The 27,577-nt window shown below is 41.5% G+C and overlaps 1 protein-coding gene across 11 annotated transcripts in view; it reads left to right on the top strand.

The window, feature by feature from the left end:
• CEP112 (centrosomal protein 112) overlaps window positions 1-27,577 on the top strand; it is a 381,720-nt gene that overhangs the window by 324,304 nt on the left and 29,839 nt on the right. For 9 of the 11 annotated variants that reach the window (XM_074343512.1, XM_074343511.1, XM_074343515.1 and 6 more), the window contains one exon: window positions 18,571-18,660. In XM_074343512.1, the coding sequence (XP_074199613.1) occupies window positions 18,571-18,660 (90 nt within the window). Of the gene's footprint in view, window positions 1-15,048; window positions 15,171-18,570; window positions 18,661-27,577 lie in introns of those variants that run through there. The other 2 variants (XR_012499617.1, XR_012499618.1) reach the window with 2 other exon arrangements.

A 27,577-nucleotide genomic window follows, 5' to 3' on the forward strand; every position in this document is an offset into this window, starting at 1 on the left:
ATCCTGAGCATGTCAGTGGAAATGGCGTAAAGTTGACCAAATTAAAAGGTGTTAAAGAGATTGAACCCGCAGGGCTTAGTGATGAAAAACAGGACTCTGTGGGAGGGAGTATATGGAATAAAAGCAAGTTGTCAAGGATCCTTCCTGAGTTTTTGCCTTGGATAATTTGATGGATTGCATGGGTGACGGTGGTGCTGTTCTTTGAAACAGGGAAAAGTCAATGATCAGGAGTATTATTCTGGCAACAGTGAATTGGAAAGAAGAGATCTGTGAATATGGCCAACATCCAGATGAGAACAGGAGCAGTAACAGTAGGGCTGGAGAGGAGAGACATTTACAAGGCAGGTAGATGATTGAATGAGAGGTTAAGGGTAGGGAAAATGCAGAGGTGTCCTCAAGGTTCCTAATTTGGAAGACTAAATGAATTTGGGTTCTGTTAATCTAGATCTGAATACATAGGAAAATATATAGGTTTAGGCAAAGGGGTGGGTGGGAGTATGGGGGAAAAAGTACCTGCCGGTTTTGTACCTGCCAAGCCTGGGACATGTGTTATTGATCTCTAGGAAGTAATTATATATACTTACCTTGAGTTTAAGCATTGCACAAAAGCCTGTCACCTCTTTACCAAATTAAATATAAACTTGGCCTGGCATTCAGAGCCTCTGTGCTCTGACCTTGCCTCCCGTTTCAGGACTTTACATATTCCAGGGCTGCTCCTTTGGACTGCATGTTCTTTGCTAAGTATACCCCCATTTTCCTCTTATTTAAACTTTGTTTAAAATTGAGGCATAATTTACATAAAAGAGTACATTAGTTTCAGATGTATATCATAGTAATTCGATACTTACATACATTTCAAAATGACGACCATGATAAGTCAAGTTACTATCTATTTCTTTTTTTTAATTGAAGTATAATCAGTTTACAATGTTGTGTCAATTTTTGATGTACAGCATGTTTCAGTCATACATATACATACATATTCACTTTCTAAACTAAAAATAGATTTATCTGATCTAGCAATCCCACTCCTGGGCATATATCCAGAGGGTTTACAACAGCCAAGACATGGAAACAACTTAAATGCACATCAGCAGGTGACTGGATAAAGAAGTTGTATATTTACACAATGGAATACTACTCAGCCATAAAAAATAATAAAATAATGCCATTTGCTATTCTAAGTGAAGGAAGCCAGAAAGAGAAAGCAAATGCTATTTCTTTAGCAGATAATTTTCCCCCTTTCCTGCCTCTGGCTGTCAGAGTTGTAGCTATTATTCAAGGTTTTTCCCAAATGCCACTTCCTACCTGAAGACTTTCCTCATCAACTTCTGCTTCTTCCCCCCCATGTCATTTTATTGTATGTGAGTTTTTAAGATTTCTTATGAAAGTTTGCAAACTTACCCAAAAGTAGAGATGTTCAACAATTATTTAGCCACATTTATTTTATCTTTTCTCCTTTTTTTTCTTGGCTAAAATATTTTAAAGCAAACTCCAGACATCATGTCATTTTACCCTCTGGATTCCAGAATGCCTCTCAGAGAACATGGACACTGTCTGACACAGCCATGGTGCCACTGATAACTAAGAAAATTAGCACTTCTCTATGAGTATCATTTAATACCTGCTTCATAATCAGATATCCCCAATTTTACTCAAAAACACCTTTTTAAGTTGATTTGTCCCATTCAAGATCCAAACGAAATCTGAGCATTATGTTTGGTTGTTATAGAGCTCATGTCTTTTTAAATCTAAAGCAGACCTCTCCTTACTTTCTGTTCCGTGCCGTTGACTTCTTGCAGAAACCAAGTCAGCTGTCCTGTAGAATGTCCCACATTCTGCATTTATCAGCTTGCTCCTTTGTGGTGTCATTGAACTTCTTCCTCTGTCCTTCCTTTTCCTTTTGTTCTCTCAATTGGTTGCTTTAGACACTTACTGTGCTTTCCTGCTTTTTGTCCTTATCACATACCTTCTATGATAGTGTAAGCTCCTTAAAAGGTTTCACTCAACGTTTTGCTTCCTATATGATGTCTAGCACATTGTATGTACTTAAAAATATCATTCAGTTAAATTATCTAGACAGAGTTTTGATTCCTTTTGCAAAAATGTGAACTGGAGGTATACTCTTATGTGAAGATACTTGTATTAGGAAGTAAGTTACCAGAGAAATCTCAATAATGTCCATCACGATTTCCTAATTTGTACTGAAAGAATTACAGCCTAACTTAAAGTGGCACATTCTTATATCTGAAGATGCTTACCATTTGGAGCATAAGCACTTAACAATTTGGCATTATAGAACACTTATATGAAATTTCCAAGTCTCTTTCACCGTCTCTAGGTCCATATAGAAATGATTTCAGAACTCAGCTGTGTTGTGCATTCAGCATGAAAACTAGGTCACTAATCATTTTTCTGATCAGAGAATTTAATTTTGCTTAGTAGTTCAGAAATCAAACTGAAAGACTGACTATAAAAACACTATCATATGTATGCTTTGTTGTTAATAACTAACTGCAGTCCAAGCTCTAATAACTAAAAGGGAGTGGAAGAAACTTCAAAAGGTTGCATGATAAATGTTTTTGACAATGTGTCAGCTGAACATTAAACAGGATCTTTGTAAATCCTCTCATTCTAAGTGGTTTAAACGAAAAGTTTTAAACTTCTTCCTTCATAAGTATTGGCTCCAGATATCACAGTATCCTAAGGTTAAAAGAAAAGAAAAGAAAAGAAGAGAGAAACGCTTTATCTTGCGTATATAATTCCCATCCCTCTGTGAATGGGAGTGCCGGAAGCAGGCTCACCTAAGGGTCTCTTCCTTCACATCTCGGGCGCTTTTCTCTTTCATCATCTAGGAATGTGCCAGCATTATGTTGGAATGTCTTCCTTTCTAACCTGATAAGACTACATACACAAAGATACAGAAAAACAAATGAAAAAATGTCATAGGAGTAATACACTCCTAATGGCATTTTCCAGATTGTCTCATAATGAGAATACTCTTGGTCCTTACATGGATAAAATGAGGTCTAGAACTTGGAAGGAGTATATGTATGTGCGCACGTGTGTGTACACGCATGCGCGTGCGTGTGTGTGGGGGGGGTAGTGTATCAGAGAGAAAATATGTAAAACAAGGGAAGCTCCTTCCCGTGAGTATTAACTTCCGAGGGCTGCCATAGTGAAGTACCAAAACCTGGGTGGTTTACAGAAAGTGGTGGTCTCCGAGTTCTGTGGCCCAGGAGCCTGAAATCGAGGTGCTAGCAGAGCCACGCTCCCTCCCAAGGCTCTGGGGAAGACGCCCACCTTGCTGCTTTCGCCTTCCGGTGTCTCCGGCGATCTGCGGTGTTGCTTGCAGTTCGTGGATGTGTCACTCTGTGATCTCCGCGTCCACTGTCACATGGCCTGCCTCTTCCTCTGTGTCTCTTCTCCTCTTGTAAGAACACCTGTCATTGAATTAAGGCCCCACTCTATTCCAGGATGACCTCCTCTTAACTAATTATTTCTGCAACAACCCTATTTCCAAATAAGGTCACATTTTGAGGTTCAGGGGTTAGGACTTAAACGTATCTTTTGGGGGGATTTGTTGGCATCATAATTACTACTGAGTCTGTGACATAGAAACTTATTTTTCTTCCTGCTTTTCATACATTTTAACTCATTACACTAAAGGCTAAATATATTAAAACCAAATCCAAATCATTAGGGGTCATTGGAGGCTTTTGAAGGGCGGTAGCATTAGCAGAGATAGAAGGACAACATTCTAGATAAGGTGGGGAAAAGTACAAAGGCCCACAGGGCAGGGCAGAGCTGGGCCTCGTGGCCACGGAAGGCGGAGGTCGAGAGGCAGACAAGGCAGTTACTCAGGCAGCCCACTCTCCCCATCCTCGGGGGAGGCTGACCTGGGGCCGTGTCCTCTCTTCCTGACTTTCCAGCTGGGCAGCCTCCGGCGGCCTCTAGGAGACTTAGCTCCTGCCTGTAGTGTGGGGCTTCTATCCCAGGAGGTTACTGTGAAAGGAAGTGAAGTCCCAGCACGGTGCTTGACACGTAGGAACTCACATGTTAACTTCGACTTAGTATGTTGAGCACAGTAAGAAAAATGATGAAGAAATTCAGAGCGAGGTGGAGGAATTTCAAACTTGATGGGGTAAGAGAGAGTCAGGCATTTCTATTCTTGAATATGAAGAATGACATTAAAAGATAGCTTCTGAGGAAAAAAAATTGTCTTCAGTGGTTGGCAGGATGACAAGACTGGGGAAAGTGGGGAATCCGGTGTGCAAAAAGGAGAGTCATTTCAAATAGAAATGGAAGGAATCTGGGCGAGTGACTTGGAGGGAGCCCTGAAAGAAAGAGGACTCAGAGCTGACTGTGAGACTGACAGCCAGGGGACTGGAAGAATGGCTGTGTCACTGATCAGCAGGACGGTCGGGAGGGAAGCTGGTTGAGGGGGACGTCATGAGTTTGGTCTTGAACTCTGAGTTGGAGTTTGAGATGACGGTGATGACAGCTGTGTGCACACATGAGAGAGGCAGTTGGAGATGTCAGATTAGAGGACGGTGAGAGGGTGTGGAGGTGAGCTTTAGGGATCAGCAGCAGGGAAGCCCTACTTAGAACTGGTGTTACCAGTTGGACAGGGAAAGCTGGGTGTCATGGTATGCATTCAAACTCTGACCGAACTTGTGATCTCTCTGCCCCTAAACTGTTTCTTCCTTCTCTGTTTCTTTTTTGGCACCGTACTCTAATGGTCAAGCCATTGGCATTATTATTACTTTTGAATTTTGTCCCAAAGAAATTTATTGTTTCTCTTCCTTACTGTATATTTTAATTCTACTGTGTTCCCTGTTTTAGTAAATGGCAGCAATTAGCCACCGATGCTGGGGTCATTCTTTAAACCTCCTTCTCTCGTACCTGACACGTTCGTGCTGTTACCGAGCCCCATAGCTCTGCCTTCTGGCTCTACTCCCACCGCTGCACGGAAGCTCCCCGGGGCTGTTACTTCTGGCCAACTTTTGTGCAAGCCAAGCTCAGGTCCCATGTGATATTGCAGTGGCCCCCTTGGTCTCCCTGCTGTGACAGAGTGAACACCTAAGGCAGATAGATTGTCCTACACGTTTTATGCTCTGTAATCTGTAAAATTGTGCCTTTTAAAAGTTTTTTTTTTTTTAGAGTTTCCAAAGCATCTCTCACTGACTCGAAATGTGCTGTTTTTTCCTCACTCTGTACTCCCAAGCCTTGGCAAAATACCTGTGCCTGGTTTTTTCACAGGTGATTATGAGGCTCACAGGTTCAGATTCCTGGCCTGGCTCCCACCGTACATTGAGAGGGCGGCGTGAAAATGGGCTCTTTCCCCTGTTCTGTCCTGTAGATTCACACCCGCATCTTGCCAAGACCCGTTAATGGCCTCCAGAAGCCTCACTGCCCCCACTTTCCACATTGCTTCCTGAATTGTCGATCTGATCATCGTAGGCCATTTTGTGGCTCCCCATTACCACAGGATAGAATCTATGGTCCTCTTAGCCCACAAAGCCCTTCCAAGTAACCCCAGGCTGCCTTTTCTGGTCAGTTCAGTGTCCATCGTCCACTTGCCCTGCCTCGTATGCAGCCACGCCTCCGGTCCACGTAGCTGTGCCTTTTCCACTGAATTGAATCTGCAGGGACCCCCCTTCTCTCCTCCTAGCAAACATCCTCCAGCCACACATTGCCTCCCGGCTGAAGTCTTCTCTCCCTAATGCTTCCCCAGCACGTGCTGCGTTCCTCCTGTGCTCACCCTCCACGCTTGGTAAGGCTTCTCTTTTCACTGTTTACATGATATGATTGTTATTCCTGTATAAACATATACACTAGATTCAGTGCATTTTGAGGGGCATGTTTGACACAGGGCCTAGTGTATGTTCAGGTTACAGACGTATTTTTATTAATGTATGAAACTGATTGCCTAAAGAACACCATTTAGAACGAAGAATGGGGAGATAACAACCTTGTTTGGGAAACATCCACAATTAAAAGGGAAGAAGAGGAGGAGGGGGAGGAGGAGCAAAGAGCATGCTGAACGAGAGAGGAGGACAGCCAGGATTTTGTGGTGTCAAAGGGAAAGTTTTCTGGAAGCAGGAAGTTCTAACAGTGCCCAGTGCAATGGAAAGTTCAAGGCAATTGAAGACGTGGGAGAGGCCATTGGAATGGCAATGAAAGGGTCAATGCTGGCCTTGCAGAGAGTGGGTTTCATAAGGTGTTGGAGACCAAAATCTGGTTACAGATGAGGGGAAATGTTAGCTGATAGGGGGTGGATGGGTAACGCAGTAAGATGCTGGAGAAGCATGGCCATCGCGCAGTAAAGGAACATCAGGGTTAAAAGGACTGGAAGTGGAACTGGCTTCCCATTCAACATATGTTCTCCTATCCAATGTATGGAAAGCAAGGAGACCAGTTTCTGAAGGGCAGCAGGGTGAGGACAAGCCAGGTTAGATGCTGAGAAGGGCTCAGCAGAAAGGGAGAGATCACCAGTCATGACTGACCCTCGCCAGACACTGGGTCCTGTCCAAAACAGCCGTTGGGACACTTGGTCCATGCCGAAAGGTTCCTGATAATTGGTCCTGTTTCAGACATTCGGTCCACACCAAAAACGTCCTTGAAATTTGGTCCTGTTGAAAACATCCACTGAGACATTTGGTCCCTGATTCACTAAATAATACAAACATTTAACGTTAAAATTTTACTTACATTATTTTTATTGTCATTCATGATGATTTTGGATTTTATATTTATTCTTGTTCTTCCTCCCGAAGTCCAGCAGGATTACTCGTAAGTCGATGAGCAATTGCTCTCAAGTATGTATCGACCTGATTATGGGCGTTCTATTTGTCTTACCTGTTAACAGTTTTGGTTATATGAATTCGATTTTGGCAGTATCATTGTGAGGTTTATGGCCATATTTGAGTGTGACCACCAAAAACCTGGGTGATAACTTGTTCACTGCTTTGCTGTTTGTCTTTTAACACGTCAGTAAATCTCCAAATTGAACAATGATGCCCTACCGTCAGTTTCTGAAATTTGCTATGCCAGTCTTCCACTGTGTGGGTCATCCTGTGATCACCAGTTAGTATTGATGTACAAACAGACCAAGTTTCTGCTGGAAATCTTGGAACCTCTGGTCTTCTGCCTCTGCCACACTTTCCACAGACATATACTCTCAACATAATCCCTTAGGGCATCTAATTTTTCTTCCACATACATACTCACAAGTTTCATTTATCTACTAAAGGCACAAATGGAAATTTAAACAACATGGATGGACACTTATAGGTGTGACTTTCCTTTGTCATACACCCCCGTGTAAGACCCAAAGAAGTTATTCTTTGCCACAATGATTGTGAAAGGTGAAGCAAACATCCTCTTACTTGTGCGCTTGGTAGGAGCACTCAAATCACATTCATATTTGCTGTCTTGAAATCCATCATGCACAGTGGTGATTTCTTTCCTATGCAAATACAAGTACTTTCTCATATATAGATATATATTTTTAAGTGTCTTTTTGCCCTTTCATTGTTAGTGCATAAATCAATGGCATAGTATAACCTGATACCACACCATGCACAGTAAATAATTGAGTCAGCTGTGTTGATGCCATTGAAGATGCCATCGCTGAATAATGTGGTACCAGTGCTTAAATATTGAATGTTGCCTGAAGTTGTGTAAGTAAGAATTCTTTCACCATCTTGAGCACCAGAATCATGCATAAGAAATGGTTTCTGCATCTGGTCACTTGATACCCATCTGGAACTTCAATTCCACGCAGTGCAGTTTGGAGGTCAGTGTCTGTTCTGAATTCTACCCCCTTGCCCCTTCAGTGAGCTCCTTTCTGATAGCACCGTCACAGCCTCTTCACCATGAATATCACGGAGAGTTCTGTGATGGTTTTGCGTCTGATTCTTCTTCTGCATGTCATTTTACCCTGTCTGGGTCTTCCTTACTTCCTCTTCAGCATCAACACTGTGCTGATGTTTTCCTGTCCCATCTTGAATGATTCTGATGTTGCCCAAATCCTGACTAGTTGTATGTCAGGCAACACAGACTCTCCTCTCTTCACAGAGCCAGTCCCTTTTGCTCCTATCTCTGTTAAAGGAATGGAAATGACACCAAAAACCATCATCACGTAGCACTGGCTTTTCTTTTTGTGAGTAGACCCTTTCTGCCACGTTCAACTGAGAGCTTTCAAATAAAGATTTTATGTTGCCAAGTGACCAAAGAAGGGTTTTTCTTTTGTACCCATCTGACCAATGACCCCTGGTTTACTGGTAGGGGAACCCTTACTAATGTCTTAGGGATTTGACACCCAGTATGGCCAGGCTGGATCAGCCAGCGCGTGGGCATCAGCTAAAGGCTTGGTGGTGTACGCTGACCAGCAGGTATGTGTGGGAGTCACACCCCCTAAAACCTCTCCGAACAGCAGCAGATTCTTCCCGTGGTCTGCTGTGATCGTACCCCTGTAGGACACTGATTCAAGGGAAGCATCGCGCATTAACCCTGGACAATGGGATAGTTGTTGAAGGGCTCATTAGATGCCTGCTATTCCCCTCATGGTGGCTTCACACCTGATCTCTGTGTGTTAGGAGAGGATCCCTGTTCTCACTCCTCCAGAGCAAACAGTCTGTAGTGTGTCAGTGCATTCACTGCCCCTGTTACATAGTGGCTTGACCGAGGTCCTCCTTTCAAACGCCACCCTTGCTGGACAACAGCCACATCCAACCAAATGCCCAGTGACGTATTGATGCGCCGTGTGTTGCGAGATCCCATCCACGACTTGCCGTCCTCTGTGCATTTCTCTAACTGTAGGAGTCTTCTTATACTAACACATAGTTAATATAAATCCTGCTTTTCTGTAAGAGTCGAACCCCAACCCATCTGCCTAACCCCGTGTGCCATTACCAACTAGGCTACTGAGGCAAGAAGGGTTATTATTGGTAATACTGCCACAACATAATTACTGGACCAGCAAAACATGAAGGTATATTTATGTATTTATCCTATAAACCAAAATGTAAATACACGTTATGGGCTGTTAGAATCCAGGGACATTTTCTAAGCATGGACATTTTGTTAGGACCAAATATCAAGGACCTTTTGGCATGGACCACATGTCTCAGTGGACATTTTGGACAGGACTAAACATCTGCTAATCGTGACCAACCCCTCAGAATTTGAAAAGAGAAATGAGGACACTGATAAATGCATTCTCTTGAGAAAATGAGAAGGGACACCCCTTCCGACGTTTGAGGAGCAGACTGGTAAAACTCTGACATGTTTATCTAGGGACAGAGTAAGAGGAAATGTGGTTGTGTAGTCTGAGGGGGGAAAAAAGAGATCTGGAGAGATTTTAGTGGGAAGACCTCGACTATTTTCAATGAAAAGTAATTTGTTCTTTTCTTCTGGTATATATATATATATATATACATATATATATATGTTTTTTATTGAAGTATGGTCAGTTTACAATGTTGTGTCAATTTCTGGTGTACAGCACAATGCTTCAGTCATACATGAACATACATATATTTGTTTTCATATTCTTTTTCACCTTAAGTTACTACAAGATATCGAATATACTTCCCTGTGTTACACAGCATGAACCTGTTGTTTATCTGTTCTACGTATATCAGTTAGGATCTGCAAATCTCTGACTCCCAATTTATCCCCTCCCACCCCCCTCCCCCAAAAGTAATTTGTTCTTTATATAATTGGTTGATGTTACCAATAAATACTGTTACCATAGTGTCAACACTGTACTAAGTATTTCAGAGGTCACTTTAAAAATATGGGCAAGGTTGTTACCCTTGTGAAGTTCATAGTCTAAAATGAGAAAAAAGAAGGTCAGATGAATTCATAATACAAAGAGGTATGTAAATACAGTATCATGTAGGGGACACACTGACTTATTGAGAAATCTGACTTCAGTTTTAATAGAGGAGAAATTCACGGTTTATTGGAGGGGAATTGGAATGATGCTGTAGGCTCAGGGGATTGCATGTGTGAACGATTAGCCGTGTAAGAAAATAAAAGTTTAAACGAATGGCTTACGGGTGCGCCCTCTCCCCCCGGCTTGCGCAGAAGAGGGGTGGTCTGTGAGGCTTTCACAGGTTATACTGTTCCGCAGAGACTGAACTCCAGTGTAAGTGGTTATCACGCGGGCCAAATGAGGAAATTCCTCTCTGATCCTGAAAAGCCCTAGCTGTGGTTCTTGAACTTGATCCTAGATTTCTACCACCCGAGATAAGAACTTGTTCACAAGTGGAGCTGTCTGGAGTGACAGAGCAGGGGAAATGTGCTTTGAATTTCCGGGGGAGAAATATACTGGCTACTTTCAGAGGAAACGCGGGTAATGTCAGGACAGTCTTTGTGTGACTAGGAAACATTAATGAGGTGTGTTGGGGGATTCCAGCTTCCTTAGATCATCAAAGTCTTGAAATAACATGATTTCTTTTCCTGGAACCTCTGTTAAGACCAGGAAACACTAACTTTTTTAAAAGTGCGGTTTTAAGACTTCTAAAGGAAGTTATTTAGGAATTTTAAAGGACTGAAAATATGTGAGAGAGAGAAGAAAAGAAAGAAAAAGTGGAAAACTTTTGAATTTGGTGAAAATGCTACCCTTGTTTTTATATTGGCCACAATACTTTGGCCTTTTATATTGAATCAATAGCCTAACAGATACTGTAACAATAGCTCAGAGCAAAGTGCAATTTCTCATTCATGCAGTTTGTTGCAACAACTAAAAAGTTTCCACCTGAAAGGAATTTCGCCTTATGTGAAGAGTAACGTGTATTTGGTTAAAACCCCCAAAGACCTCCCTTTCTTCATCCCAGTATCACAAGACACTGAATTATGAGGGTTAACAAAAGAAAAAAGGTACTTGTGTGAAATGTGAAAAAAAAAAAAAGATTAAAAACCCTAGCACAAGCCATTAGGAAATAAAATTGTCCTGTTGTGTTTTGAATACATTAGTGGCCTCTGTAGTAACTGTGGTTCTGGTTGTCCTTAGATCTATAGTGTGAACCCCTTCCCCGTTACTGTAGAATCACTCATAAAACTTTCTTACAGAGTGTTATTCATTCTGAGTAGATCTGAAGAAATCATTTTAAAATAAATCTTGACTGGCATTTCAGCTGAAGAAGGCTTGTTGCTTTTGTTCGTAGATTTAGCCTGTTTTGAAAAAAATAAAATAGAAAAGGAGCTACAGTGGCCTCTATAAACAGGCAGTGAGACCACCCGGTAAAAACGTCACTCTCTGCTTTTGTGTCGTCTTCCCCAGTCCCAGATTTATGTCTCCTCCGCTGGGGGTAGGACTTGGTCTTCTTGCTGGATCCCAATTGTTTAAGATACGACTTAAAAAAAAAAAAGAGTCTATAAATTTAACACCAAAATAATGAGATTTCATTGTTTTATTTAACATTCCCTTAACTTTCGGTTAGCAGTAGTAGAAAGAAAAATATTTGCTGTTTCTGTGTCAATTTACCTGTCAAAGAAAACCTATTCACCAGAAGTACTGTCAGCAACATTTGTAAGCTGAATTGAAGTAATGCTGCTTAAACAAATGTGGGCGTTGTTTAAAAGGCAGTTAAGATTCAAATGACAGTTCTCCTTATTTCCCCTTTATAATTTGTGCCTCTTCTCTGTGGTCATCGATCAAGTGTCAGTTCTGTTCGATGGATAAACCAGTCAGTGGAAGATGGTTTATATCAAGATTTGATATTCTTAACAGATACTTTACGACACAAACTTTTAAATCATATTACATGTTTTTACTGGAAAACAGGCCGTTACCATTTTTTTAAACCTGGAATTTTACTGTATGTAAATTATATCTAAATAAAAATATAAGTAAGCTTCCCTGTCCAGTTACCTCTCTTTAGGTCAAAATATGAACACCCTGCTCCCCGCTTCCTTTGCTTTATGTCCAAAATACACATGGGGAAATCCTCCTCCATCCCTCCTACTCACTGAAGGATGAATGAATCATCTGTTTTCTCTGAAGTAAAATAGTAAATCCAAACCTCATGAAAGGAAGGATATGGTGACATCATGTTTTTTAGGCCAAAAAAGCTTTAAAATAATTTTTTTTTATTCCTTATTATGGAAACTTTCAAACATACACAAAAGTAGGGAGAACAGTATGAAGAACCCATCACCCACCACCCAGCTTGAGCAGTGTGCCAGGCTGACTTCTTTTTGGCAGTATCCTTAGCGCAAATACTCTGCCTTTTTCTCTTGTAACTCCTTGGCTGTGTGGAGCTTGCTGCGAGCCAGGCCGTGTCTGCATGTCACCTGGCAGAGACTCGCCCGCTTCCCTGATTCTTGACCACAGACTTCACCCAGAGTCCTCAAAATCAGCTCCAGCTTTACACTTCTATAGGACAAAAAAAAAAAAAAACTTAATCCACAGGCTTTTTGCTTACACATGCTTTAATGCAGTCCCTTTAAATAAAAGAACACTGTAACGTTCAGCATTCCCACTTGGGACAGAACCCAGGAAAGGAGCCATTTACCCTTCGCCCCTCAGTGGATGGCAGGCACAGAAGAACGTGCCCGTAGACCTCGTGATGCCTTGAGAAAGGCCAGATACAGGGATTTGCCAAGACTTGACAACACAGAATGAGCCAGAAATGTAAGTGTGAAGCACACTGAATTTCGGGCCAGTGAGAACTGGTTCAAAACCACTTAGCCAGTAGGAGAGCACGGTTACACAGTCTGCCTGCTGGAGGATGGCAGGGTGTCCCCAGGCCACTCCGCTGCCAGTATTTCCCCAAAAGGTGATTCCAGAGAAGAGTGGCTTCTATACTGTTGATTCTGTTTTGATTTGCAAGTGGATTTTTTTCACATTTCTCACAACTGAGGTTTTGGTAAAGATGGGAAGGTGGGGAGTTCGAGATCATATTCTCCAGTGAGAACGTGGAAAACAGATACTCTGGGTGATGAGTGGAAGCCAAATTTGCCAGCCTGTTGAGAAAGGGCAGTAAGGCCATAGCTCAGACGTGTCATCTCGGACACCCACCCCCCCACCCCCAGCCCCGTACAAAGACCTGGCTGAGAGTCTGGCCAAAGGTAAGGTCAGAAATCTCTGGAAAAACTTTTGGTTCTACTAAAATACAAAGTCTGAAAGCCTCTCCCTGTCATACTTTGTGCCCTGGGAACATTTGATCATATCTTGTGTATCATTTCAGCACAGTATTTCTCTTTTCCAATGAAGTCTTCCTTTATTGAATAGCTTTTAACCTCTTTCTACTTTAAATGAACTTTCATTTCATTGGTCCATGATTAAAAGGCATGTATCTGCCATCATTTCATGTTTGTATAATTGGTGCTACAATTGAAGTACAAGAGGAACTTTGTTCTTTAGTAACTCCACATAATTCCTTAACGCACGGCTTTACGAGTTGAGTAGCTGCTTTGAATCGTGTTTATAAATTTTATGAAAATAGCATTCACTATAACACTCTTCTTTTTTCCCAAGTGAACATAAAAGCCCTCATACGGTCACAGGAGCCGTTCAGCGGGCCGTTAGGATCGCAACTTGTCCTCACCCTGGAAAGTCCATTAACGTGTAAAATCTTTCCCACTTTAATTTGCTCTAATTATTTTCATATTTTAAACAAACAAATCAAATTATCCTACAACAAGCTCCCTTTTAAGGAATGTGCTATGCCCTCATTGTTCTTCCGGAGCTAATTATGTCATTTACGTTTTTCTTCTGGAAAATGTCATTCTTTGTTCCCGAGCAACACAAAGCGCTCTGAAAGTCGGCCCAGCGTAGCTTCCCACAGCAAGCTTAGCCGACTCGCATGACGTTTAAAGGCAGGTTTAATTGGGAGCAAAGAACTGCCTTCCAGTAGCGATGCAAGTTAACACAGCAGAGCTAAGAGACAGGTAATTCTCTTGCAGAATAAACAGTTTGGCTTTTCAACTTGGAATTTGTTTTATAATTTTTGACCCAATGTTGGACATTCCATTCTTTAATTATCTTGGGCTTTTCTCAAGAATAAAGTAAAAGTTGTGCTTTGTGTGTGTATGTCAAATGTCAGGTTTGAAGGTTTTTCAATAAAGAAGCCACAACTTAAAAGAAAGTTCCTGCTTGTGCTTTGAGTAGTTGTGGTCATGTTCACAGGGTCCTTATGTCAAATTCTGTGGTTGAAAGTCTAATGACCTAATAATTTTTTTAGAATGTAAGGCCAGAAACAGCTGTCTATATAAACTGTCATTCTCCTTTCTTCTGGTGCATTTTAACTTTTTTGAAAGTGGAATATTACTTGGTTACTCTTCAATTTTTTAAACTGATTTTTTAATAGAAATTAGAAGTAATTTCTAGACATTCTACTTTCTCTGATTAACCTTAGAAAGATGACATGTTTTACATTTTAGTTAAACTTATGAGCAAATTTGAAAAGTGGTACCTTTTTGAAAAGCAAATGTAATTTCATTTCTATTTTGATGATATTGATAAAATATAGTAGATTTAATTAGTCTCCTCATTATATGAAGCACAGAGAAAGGGGCAGCTCTGTCACCTGTCCTCTGGGAAACCCTTCTGACCCCGTTCGCATCACGCTGACCTCTCCCCGGTCGCCCCCCGCACCTGGGATTCTCACTGAGCCTCTTGGCCTCCTTGCCCTCTGCCACTCACTCTTATGTGGGTTTCAGAACCTCGTCTCTTCTTACTGACGTCCCCAGGGAAGTGTTCCCTCTGCGCCTCTGTCAGAGACCCCTCTCCACTGTTCCAACCCACCTTCCCAGCATGATCAGTCCCCTTGGAAATCCCAGCAGCACCTTAAACTCAACTTGTCAATGACCGCGCTGCCCCACCCTGTTCTGACTGGCTCCTTGTCCCGTCCCTTTGTCAGTTCTCTGCTCATTCAGGGTCAAAGCCTTGTGGTATTTTGAATCCCTCTTTTCCCTGGTGCCCCATTAATGGTTCTGCCACATCCCCCTCCTCCTGGACCTGCCCTCATGGCATCTGGCCCTCGCTGTTACAGCAGCCTCCATGCTTCACCCCCCAACTTCACTCTGCAGAATTGTTTCCTCAGGATTCAAGGGGAGAAACCAATCGGGGCATGAACAGGGCCAAATACTGCCATGGAACGAGGAAGAGCAGTGGCTTCTGGCTTTGGCATTTGGGAGGTGACAAGTGACTGGTGAGAACTGGCTCAGGGAAGTGAGGGGTAGGAGTGGGAGGCAAGGACGACGGGGGCCGAGAGGGCGGGAGGAGGGGACAGGGACACGGAGTGTGGGCTGCCCGCTGGGGTTTGCTGGCCAAGTGCAGGATGCAGATGAGGCAGGAGGTAGGGAACAATTTTTTGTTTAAAAGACAAGGGAGATGCATGTCTCTTTTATTTTTTCTGTGAAATGAAACTAAAAACAAAAATCAAGAGAGTGTTGGTTTTTTATTGTGGTAGAAACCAGACAATATATTATTTACAAATAAAAATAATATATATGTGTACATAATATGTATGTGTAAAGATAGAGATCTTGGGAAGATATATTTATATGTTCCATATTTTAAGAAACATAATAAACTTTAGTTTACTGTGCCATATTAAGGACAATTGGAAGCCCTGATGATTGAAGTAAATTTCCTCAGGAAAATAGTTCAGATATGTGTTAGTTCCTTCCCAAACACGGATTCAGTGTCATGTGTGCCAGGCCTTGAGTGGGTTTAGCACCAGGCTGGCAGATGTGAAGAGGAGAGAGCCCTGAGCTTCAGGTGCCCCCAGTCTCACGCGGACATGGAAACCGATTCTCTTAAACACTAGATGGATAAAAGCCCAGAGGAGGCCAGACTTGACTCTCGGGATAGGTCGGGGGTTACACCATCCAGCAGCAGCAGATGGGGCAGCTTCCAGGCAAGGAGAAGAGATGGATTAGCATGAATTAGCACAAACATACTGAACCTGAAATTGGTCAAGATCTGGAAATTCCAGCCTAGCGCCTTCCTACTGGCCGTGTGGACCTGAGCAAGCTGTTCAACCTCTTTGAGCCTCAATCATGTCCTCTCCAACACAGAGGAAATAATAAATGCCTACTGCACAGGTTTGCAGCGAGGGTTAAAAATGAAGCCCACTCAGTCGATGATAGCTCTTGTTGTTAGCGATCGTAGCAACGACATCAGCACGACAGCGGGGCTCCATACGGCTCCGCATGACCCGAGCCAGGGGATGAAGCTCCCTGAGTACCACGCGAGGGGGGTTGAGCTGTATCTCAGGCATGCGGAGTGTCGTTTAAGCATTTCAGTGGGAGAGTGAATAATGAGATTTTGGTTCAACACGGTCACTCTGACAGCAGTATGAGGACGGACTGGAGAGCAGAAAAGAGTGAGAGCAGAGAAACAGGGACAGATATTCTTCCCAGTCAGTAATCAACACCCTCCTTGATTTTGTCACAAGAGAAGCTGATGACAGCTTACTTACTGGTTAAAAAAAAATTATCAAAAGGGAAAAAATGCTATTTGGTCAAAAAGCATAGGAACAATTGCATTCATCATTTTGAAAACAGACCACAATAATAGAATTATAAACAAAAATAGAGAGTTTCAAGCTCATCGTCAGACTCGGTTGATTTATGGATTTTATAATCAAGTATGATATCAAAGAGCCCCTAACACTTTTAACGTCATTCTCAAACCATTATACTCTTTTAATTAGAGGTTCTTAGCCTGGAGTTCCTCCATGGAAATCACAAGCAAAATTAGAAGCATGTTTTTCTGTGTGGTGAGTGACCACATAGCATTTACCAGATGCTCCAGTGGATCTAGAACTCCAGAAAAGGCTAAGAACCACTGTCTATACCTATATGTAGAAAAGACTGAAATTGCACTGGAAGAATTTTTAATGGATATGGCCTTAGACATTCTGCCTGAGCTCCAGACTGCTGCACATAGCCGCTACCCAACACCTATGCTTGGATGTGTAACAGGCATTCCAGACGTAACATATCCCGGGCTCGGCTCCAGATCTTCTCCCCTGCACCTGTCCCTCCTTAACCTCCCCCAACTGCAGTCTTCTACCTGCTCAAACCGCAAACTGAGCTCCTGGGGTCTTTTTTTTTTCATTCTCTACGTCCATGCCTCAGGGCTGTCATCTCTATCTTTGAACGTGTCTTGAATCTGACATTTCCCTCACCCCCAGCTGCTACCATCCTGGTCTGGTTCTCCGTCACCCTTTCCCAGTATGTTTCAATGGCCTCCACCCTGCCTCCCTGCTTCTCCCCGTATCCATCTTCAATCTATTCTTCCCAGCAAAAGCAACTCTGCCCACAACCCTCCCATATACCTTGAATAAAATGGAAAGTCCTCGACTGCTCTCTGAGGCTTCACGTGACCTGATGTGATTTGACCCCTGCTATGTACCCAACACTGTTGCTCCTCTCTGCTCACCACATTGGCCTTTTTTGGTTTCCTCCAACTTGCCACCCCAGGATCTTTGCACGTACAGGGTACCCTGCCTGGAAGGTTCTTCCTGCAAATTTCCATGTGACTTGCTCTCTCTTCTCCTTCAGGTTTTGCTCAGTTAGCTTTTTTTGGGCCATCTGTTTAAGATTGCAGCACCCCTCCTTGCCCCACTCCAGAATATCCTCCTCCCCTGCTTTATTTCCCTTCTGCACTTGTCACCGACATATATTACACTTACTGTTTGCTTGTTGTCTGTCCCCCAGGATAATGGAAGCTTCATGAGTGGAGGGAATCTTTTTTTTTTTTTTTTTTTTTGGTCTGTTTTCTTTCACTGCTTTATCTAGAGTACCTATCACAGTTCTTAACATTGAGCAGAAACTCAGTAGTCTTAATTGAATGAATTTTATTTTAAGAATCCATTTAGCATCTTTGCAATCACCATCCCATGTATTCCGCTCACTGTAGTTTTCCATGTATTATGTCTGTAATTACATTGGATTGTTTGATTGGATCCTGTTTCTTCTCTAGTTCACCTATTTACTTAAAATAGTAATTGGCATAATGATATTTATTGATCTCTGTTGTTCCTAAATTCCTCCCAGATTAACCTCTATTTGATTTCCAGCAGCTACTTGGCAACTGAAAGAATTCATCTCTGTCTGCTTCTTATAGGCTTCTCAAAGTCCACGCGTCTTCAATGGCTTAATAAATTCCTTTAGGGTTACTGTGCTTTACTCAAATTACCATAGTGTAATTTTGAAAAATGTCATGTTGGTCCAATATTACAATTCCTAGCTGTCACAACGCTTTTCAGAGTGTGTGTGTACCTTGCAGGGGTACTAACAGAGCTATTTTAATTAGCAATAGCTTTACGCTTTATTACATGCTTGTGGGTCTATGCTGGGAACATAGGAGATATTTTTATAAGATGAACTGACACCTGCTAATGTGTCTGTTTTGTAAGTTTGGAATTTTTAATACTAGTTATTCCTAAAGTAGAAAACATCTGGGCCTGAGAAAACTCTTTGGAAGAGCAGGAATAGACTAGAGATCTGAAGCCTTTATAATACCAGTTCAGGTAATAAAACTCTTTTTTTCAAGGGCACAAATTTTTAATGTGTTGTGTTTATCTTACATTGTTTCAGGCTTTACAAGATGAACTAGAAAACCGCTCGAATCAAGTGCGATGTGTAGAGAAAAAACTACAGCACAAGGAATTGGAGTCACAGGAACAGGTACTCTCCCGCCTGGCCGGTTTGTTTGTTTGCTTTCTTTAGGTCAAAGAGCTTATATATGTCCTGTTTCCACTGGGATGCTTTGGCTACAAGTAACAGAATGCTCCACCCTTGCTAGGGGTAAACAGCAAAGAGATCTATTGCCTTACAAAACCGGAAGTCTTTAGGTAGGGCAGGCTCCGGGCAGAGAGCCTTGGGGCCCTGGCTCTGCTGCTCTCTCATCCTCATGGCTCTAGCTCCTGTGTTGGCTTTATCCTAAAACCAATTCCAAGGTAGCCACAGCCGCTCCAGGCATCCCATGCAGATCTAGTAATATCTGGAGGCAGAAAGGGACTGTACATTTCTGGGGTCCCCTTCTGAAAGGTAAGGGGACCTGCCCCAGAACCACCACCCAGACTCACCTTCCTTTTCATCTCACTGGCCAGAACAGATCACATGCTCAGCCTGGCATGTCCAATCCCTGACAAGAGGACAGAGAGTACCAAAATTATTTTATTTTTTATATTTTTAAATTTTATTTTATTGAGTTATAGTCAGTTTACAATGTTGTGTCATTTCCAGTGCAGAGCACAATTTTTCAGTTATACACGAACATACATATCCTCATTGTCACATTCTTTTTCATTGTGAGCTACCACAAGATCTTGTATATATTTCCCTGTGCTCTACAGTATAATCTTGTTTAGCTATTCTAAAAGGGTACCAAAATTAGCCTAGACCAATTAGGACCTACCTGCTGGCGCTGGAATTACAGGAGGAAGGATAACATGAATGAGGAAGAGGGTAACGGATGTTGGCTATGCAGCCGACAGTGTCTGCCATGTCATCATATTAAAACAAATGGGCATTATTGTACTTAGAGGCATAAATCATGTTTTCTTTTGAACTTTAATTTTCTCCTCTTTTCCATTATGTTAATAAAAGTAATTTAATATAACCAGAATAATCTGGCTATGACAATAGCTAATGACCTATTTCATTTTCAAGTGACAGCATCATTTTCATCCAATTCTTTTAAATTTAAACTAAATTTAACTAAATTTAAACTATAAAGTCGACAACATATCATAAGATCATAAGTCTTAATGAAACTTTTTATAAGTGCATTGATGTCAGGCTAACAAGTCTTCTAAGTGCCCCAGTCTTCATGGACGGAACCCACCATAGGTATTGGCAGATGTTTGCACTTCGGCTGTCTCGAAGTAAATTCAGTACAGGGATCTTGGGTTAGGTCACTGTGACCTTGTCAGAGGCGTAAGCCCTGAAGTAGGGCTGGGGGGAAACTTTTGTCATCTCTGGAGTTGTTCACAAACAGGACCCTGCAGTAGAGGATTGCACAAAACGTTAGGCGTAAGCATCTAATAGGTGCCGAGTGATAATGCTTACTGAACTGAACTGACCTCCGACAGTTCCTTCTACTGTCTAATGTGTACCCCGTATCATATAATGTCACGTATGGACATATGTATCGTGTATCTAGGATATGTATTATAAAGAGTGTATGTCGTACAGTTGATAATAGGCTAATGCTAGGATGAAAAATTAATAATAACTGTGTTCATCGAAGGCCTACAAGATGAGAGACACTGTACAAGAAACGTTACACATATCAGTTCACTTATCCTGCAAATGACCATATAAAGTTCTCCCCATTTCCCAGCTGGCACACTAAAATCCAGAGACGTTGAGTGACTCATCCAAGATGATATGGCTAGTAAATAGTACAGGTGGCTTCAAATCCTGGTTTATCTGAATTCCGAACCTTTGCTCCTCTCATGAACGTTTTTAAGTTACAGCATTTGTAGTTCATAAAAAAGCTGCATAGCAGTGACAGGGAAAGAGGATTTATTAAGGTTGGCGGGAAAACAAACACACCGCCCCAGACACCTGGCACAGTAGACAATGCCATTAGCTCTCAGTGGGCAGAGAACAGCAAAGAGCAAAGGGGACGAAAGCAGAGCTGACTTGGCCACAGGTGAAAATGCCTCCTTAAATGGCAGCCTGGCCTTCAGGTGGGACCGGCACAGGTTTAATTGTCACTGAGGTCAGCTGAGCTCCCCTGGCTGGCTGGGGTGCCTGTAACTCAAATGAGACAAGCATCTTAAAAGCAGGAAACGGTGCTCCCTGGAGGACCGGGCCTTCTCCAGTTTGTGATAAAATATGACTTAAGGTAAAACTTTGTTGACATCACTCTAATTCATGGCAGAACTTCACACAGAAAATTCCATAATATATTGAGAGTAGGGAAATTAAGAAATCCCAAATGAACAATAGGGAAGGATTCAGGAACCACTCTCAGTCTTATTTTATTGACTTCTTTTTGATCATCAAAGTTGCTTTCATCTTTGTAGTGACAATAGCTTTCTAGACTATTTCTTACACTAATTCCTGATATCTTCTCTTAGGCTGCAGTTTAGCAAAGAAATGTCAGGAAATACCCAAGGGTGAAGTTGAGTATTTCATAATCTTTGCAACCATGAAATGTTGGGTTCTTTCCACAAGATTCTAGGGTATATAGTGAAGCAAAAATGCCAGTTGTTTCAGTAAAACTGAAGACCCAAACATGGGCACTACATAGATACTATTCATCTCTATTTAAGTTGATTTAACTTTTATTTTATCTAAATTTGACCTTTCCATTTGTGACACTCATAGAAGTAGTCAAAAATAATTCGACCTACAGAAGTATCGTCATGTACGGTTTTTAGGGTCTGCTTACATCATGCAGTGACTGAGGATATTTAAAATGTGAAATTGTTTGTGATTTTCTTTTTTGCATCTGTCAAAGCAGTTGCCAGATAACAGTAGCTAGCCTGACATTAGCCAATCAAACAACCAAAATGTGTGCAAAACAGCTTCTTGGAACTTTTCTTCCCTTTCTTTTCAACCAAATATTGTTATCCTGATACTATTTGCATAAAGAATCAAAATTGAAACTGGCAGAATTACAGAACACAATTTCCTGGGCTGCTTTTATTTTAACTTGCTTGCTTTTTTTAAAAGGGGGGGGGGTGTTAAACTGTTTCTGTTTTTCATTTAAGAAAAATTCCTGTGTTTTGATTCTATAAAAACAAAAAAATGAATGAGGCATTCTAAAAGTTGTGTTTTTAATTAAAAACAAAAAGCTGCTTCTCATCAGATCTTGATGGGTGGTATCCTTGCTGCCCACCACTTGCCTCAGTGTCATCAACTCTCTCCTCTAAGTCCCCGCCCTCAGCAGATCTGTCAACGGAGTGCCCAGGGCAGGTTCGTTCATCGTGGATACAAAGGGTTAATTCGCTCCTTACGTGGAGTCAAGATAACACAAACAGAATGAGCAAATACCAATTTTCTATCTAAGTCAGCCTTCCAGAGACATATCTTTCCTGTAATCCATAAATAGTAAATGAAAAAACATCATTCTTTTTATCCATACCAGGAGTTAATAATTTCTAATTTCCGATAAGATCCGAGCAAGAATCCCATAATTGCAGCGAAGGAAGGGAGATCAGAGTTCTGATCAAACTTCCTCAGCATGCAAGGAAACTGAGTCATCAGGAAAGGATGTGACTCCCCTCACACGGCAGTGGCAGGCCCAGGGTAGGACTGGACGTAGGCTGCCCGCTCCGGGATCTTACTTTCCATTATACTGAGCACTGTGTAAAATGGACCTCTGCCATGTAACACTTGGGTTCAGATTATATATAAAACTAAATCTCATTTTCAGAAACAAACAATGTTTTATTATTCACACAGAGATTAAGTGATTTGCTAGTCCTTGCCAAAATAATTCAGTCTAATAAATCACAGAAAAGAGAGGGAAGAAAAAAATAGTCTAAAATTTTAATTGGTGTTCTTAACACCATACAAAGAAAGCATATAATGATCACAAAGGCGTTAAATAATGTCAGACTTGAACCTAATATAATACAGATAATAATATACATGTAACAAAACCCCTACTTTGAACTGGGTGTTTTAAGTTTTGAAAGTATGAATAGCTTTGATTACATTGATCACTCGCTTTCCCAGAAGATTATTTTAAATAAATTAGTGAGTGGAAACAATACTTCAGGACCTAATAAATAAAATACAATGCTGTGCATTTCACAGCAAGGTCTTACTTTTTTCACTCAACGTTTCCCTCCTTTGACAAGCGTATTGTGTTCGACCATAGCAGGTACTGAGAAGAAATACAGAGGAGTAAGTTGTAGTTCCTGCCCTCAAGGAGTTTACAGTCTAGCAGAGCAGAGGAGATATGTATCAAGCGTAGGTTTCAGGCAGGGAATTTAAAGGAAGTTCTTTTTCTTCTAAAAGATTTAGAGCCTCAGATCACAGGCTATGGGAGGGACACAGCATGGATGCTGCCCACCATCTTCCACCAGCACCTGTTGAACTGAAGTGCTATAGGGCCTTTCTGAGTTTCATCCTCAAAACAGTCTTGCCCGCTCCATGTCCGTTTCCTCTGTGCTCATGTCACACTTTCTGTGGAACTCCGTTAAAGGCTTTCCTGTCAGACTCCCTTGGTAGATGTTTGCTCTTTGAGAGTGGGCCCCTGAGCTGGGATTGTGTCCTATTTACCCTCTGTCTCAGCATTTAGCCCAGAGCCTGGCCCATGTGGTGCCCAATGAGTTCATGGCAGAACGAAAGAAATGAAGGAGGAGGGGAGGGGGGGTTAGCAGCATCACACGCTACAGGGAGTTTGAGGATGAAGTTCCAAAAGCCACTGACCTTGAGCAGTGATTGACAGATTCTTCCTAATGCATCTCCGAAACGTATTCTAAGTGGACTTTTCCTACACGTATTCTTGTCCATGTTGAAACAAATATGAAAGATATTCTTTTATAACGTTCATCTGGGATGAGCAGGATTACTGAGCCTTCTCCTGGCTTATCTGTGGACCCTTGGTTATTTCCTCAGACACTGCACCAAAGGATTCATAGGCCAGGGAAAACCAAGAGGGACCAGGATGCTCCAGCTCCTGCCAGCCCACCTTTCCTCTTTTTTTTCCCTCCAGTAATTTTTTCCAGCTTTATGGAGATATAATTGAGAAATAAAATTATATATATTTAAAACAAACAGCATGATGATTAGATATGCATTGTGGAATGATTGCCACAATTAAGTTAATTAGCACATCCATCACCTCACATAGTTACTCTTTTGTGTGTGCTGGGAACGTTTAAAATGTACTCTCTCAGCAAATTTCAAGTGCACCTACAGTATTACTAACTATAGGCCCCATCTGTACTTTAGGTCCCCAGAACTACCTTATATCTGAAGATCTGTACCCTGTGGCCAGCAGCTCATTTCCCCCACCCTCCAGCCCCAGGCAATCACCATTCTACTCTGTTTCTATGAGTTCGACTTTTTTCTTCTTTAACTCCTTAGATGAGTGAGAGCCTCTTTCTCTGCCTAGTTCATTTCTCTTAGCATAACGCCCTCCGGGTCCATCCCTGTTGTCACAAATGCCCACCGTTCTGCTTGTCCCTAAAGCAGGACAGACGTCCCTTGAAAATCTCTCCCACAAAAAATGCCCTCAGAAGGCCAAAGCAGGAAGAATACCAACTGAGTCCTTTATTTTCTCTGCAGATAAATTTAGCATTCTGCTGCTTCCTTAAACCCAGGTTCCTGGCTTTAAGAATAAAACATGGTCCCTTTGGTACCAATAGCTTTGGGGTAATGTTAAACATTCTGGGAGTGCCTTAGCTCCTTCCGCCTGTTGTACCATTACAACTGTTATCATTTGTATTCCCAAAGACTTCATTGGCCTCCCACAGTGCCCAGTGATCTATCGGGGAGTAACGTGAACATTAGGAGAACCAACATCAATATATTTAAAGCTTTCGTTGGATAGCACTGCTTATCTTTAAACCACCTCAGACATCATCAAGGGTAATCAACAAATCCAGAGGGTCACCGGCAGCCTTACAGAGGAAGATGCTGTGTAGACAGAAAATCAATTAAGCAATAATCATGTCAATTGTTAAAAGGAAGATTTGGTCTTTTACAGATTTCCAAGCCTTTAATTTCCATCTTCCATCATGGATTTTCAAACTTCACAGTGTAAGCTGCTGTTGGCTAACTCATCTGCAGTGAAGTCTATTTAAAAGTACTAACAGCTCAAAACTATGTTTTATCCCTAAGCACATTATGAAAACAGGAATAATAATTGAAACAGAAATATAATTCAAAGACTTTTATTGACTTTTCATGTTTAATGGTTATTTTTCTGGCTTGTTTCAAGTAATTTTAATAACCACAGTTTATTTACAAAATTCAGGCTAATTCTTTTGTTCCCAAGCCAACAAAATATGTTTGTTCCCAGGCAGCTGGTATGAAGCATCATTCTAAAATTTGAGTTGTTGCAAGGGATAGAACCACATTTAATCTGGGCCATGTCTTATTCTCAGTGAGAGTTTGAATACTTGCCCCTGTTTTCTGAAAAACACTTGAAGCGTGGTGTCAGGGACGTAAGTATTTTCATTAAAAGATACATCTCATCAAAATATTCCTTATAAATCAGCTATTCTAGTAGATTTTAGTAGCAAAGCAAGCCAAACACTTGTACCTAAAACCACCACTAAAAACCAAACATGATGATCACAAAGCCATTTTTATGGAGAGCTTGAAGCAGCTCTTCTGGGGTGAATGGGCTCTGCGTTTCATCGTTGCTTTCTTGAGATTCCCTTTGTTTTTAACTTCACTGGAGGAGAGAGGAGGTGGGTCCCTGGTGCGCCTGCCGCATGGTTTTAATCCTCTGCTTTGCTGACATATCAAATCCAAGTGTCAGCAGCAAAGCAGCCCCTGCGTCATTGCAGCTGTTTTTCCGTGAAGCATTTTCTACATTGCTGAAGGGGCTCTTGGTCCGTGCATGTCCGTGAAGGCTGGGGACGATGAGGATAGGGGTCGGGGCCACGGGACCGCACAGGGCCCTGGCCCAGGGCAGCCAGATTCACAGCCGGGCTGCGGCTGCTCAGGGCTGTGTCTCGGCTTTCACGCCTGTGACCGAGTCATGTGATAATGCATTCTCACTTCTTTTGGTCTGACCTTTTTTTAAGGTAGTTTTGGCTTTCATTTTAGTCTTTAAAAAAATTAGTTTCTAAATCAAAAAATGATTTTATCCAAATGATTCACTCCCAATCAGTAAATTATGGAGGCCCTCAAAGAAAAAGCAGGAACGAAAGCTTGAAAGCAAGTGGGGTTCTCTACCACCTTTTAAAATTGGTGAACAAGAAAAATGATCAAGCATTAACCTGGGTAATCGAATATAGTCTCCCAGGAAGATAAAAAGGAGACCGCATCCCTGAGCAGTGTGCTATCAAGGCTCACTTTTCTGGCAGCTACTAAGCACTGAGTTCATGGAATTGAGTGAGCAGCTGGAAAGAGGAAGTAAAAGAAGAGATAAATACAGAGATGGTAAAACAGGGTGGGTGAGTCAGCATGGTAACAAGGGAAACATTTGAGGACTATTTATTGTGCTTGTCACGTTCAGCAAAGAGTATCAAATATTCTAAGATACCACTTACTTGCAATTCCTTTTCTACTGTAGTCCAGTCAGAAAAAGTCTCCTTTTCCTGTTGAGGAAGGGCTATTTTGAGGTAGAAGCAATTGAAGTTGTTTATTGTCAAACAAATGACAGAGCAGAGGTATTTTAGAGGCATCAGATATATACCAATTTGAATTAGAAATAAGGAAATCAAGGTGACTCTTTTTTTTAATACAAAGGAAAATTCAGAAGTTTGAAAGGCCATTTGAATATACTTGCCTTGTAAATCACCTTTCGGGTTTCTGTACAGAATTAGAGGACATAGTTCTGATTGGAAAAAAATATTATTAAAAAATCTTCAAGTGCAAAGAATGATTTATTGAATCAAATGGAAAAATTAGAACTAGTGAAGAATATAGTGTCATTGGCACTATTAAAATTTTGTGAACTAAGAGGCTGATTTTGAATCAGGCAACCCAGTTCCTGCTCAGCTAAGAGCATATAGAAACTACATGAAAAACTTGGTGTCCTAGGAGCTTCTGTTCTTATAATAAAGGGAAACACTGTTTGAAGATCCATTTTTGGTTTTGTACGTCAGGTTTATGCTCAGGTTTTTTCAGAAATGATGTGGAGTAGTAGAGAGACTACGATGGGAGATTTTTAAATTTTTGATTAAGAAGTAAGAGAGGAATTTGCAGCATGTTGGTGTGGGCCCTGACAGACTCATGTTGGGGGGGCTCTACCCTGCTCAGGTAGCTAGTGAGGCGTGTGGAAAAGAGGGTGCAGACGTCAGGCTCGGACACCTGTGCTGGCTTTTGCAGCAGCAGAAAGTGATCTGACGAGGGGTGCATCAGGCCTGGCACTCCCTGTGGAACCGGAGCAGCAATCCATCTTAGTTTTCTACCCTTCAGCTTTAAGATTTTATTTGAATGAATGCCTCTGCAGAAATAATGGGAAAATATTGGGAAACTAGACCAAATGATCCCAGATGCTTCATTTAGCACATAAGATGTTGAAGTTTTGCTTGATTTGATCAACAGAGAAAAATAAATGAGATGGTAAATCAGAACATGCCATGATAACTAAATGACAGCTCAGAGTGAATTCTTTTTCTAAACGCCTAAGTGATACTTTCAACATTTCAGTTCAATTCAACAAATATTTTCCTGATCACCTATGATATATCAGCCTCTTTATTGGCCTGATATATGTCTGTGAACAAACTGAACAAAAATCCTTGCTCTTGTGAAGCTTAGATTTTAATGACAGGTTCTTCATAATCTTTTGCATTTCTATATAAATTTTAGATGGGACTGTCAGTTTCCAATAAGTCTTCCAATCCATGAACATAGTATATCCCTCTGCTTTATTTAAGCATTCTTTAATTTTTGTTATATTTGTATCATTTTATGTAAAGCTATCTTGCACATTTTATGTTAGATTTATTCC

This window comes from Camelus bactrianus, chromosome 16, assembly GCF_048773025.1.
Source record: "Camelus bactrianus isolate YW-2024 breed Bactrian camel chromosome 16, ASM4877302v1, whole genome shotgun sequence".
Classification (NCBI taxonomy): domain Eukaryota; kingdom Metazoa; phylum Chordata; class Mammalia; order Artiodactyla; family Camelidae; genus Camelus; species Camelus bactrianus.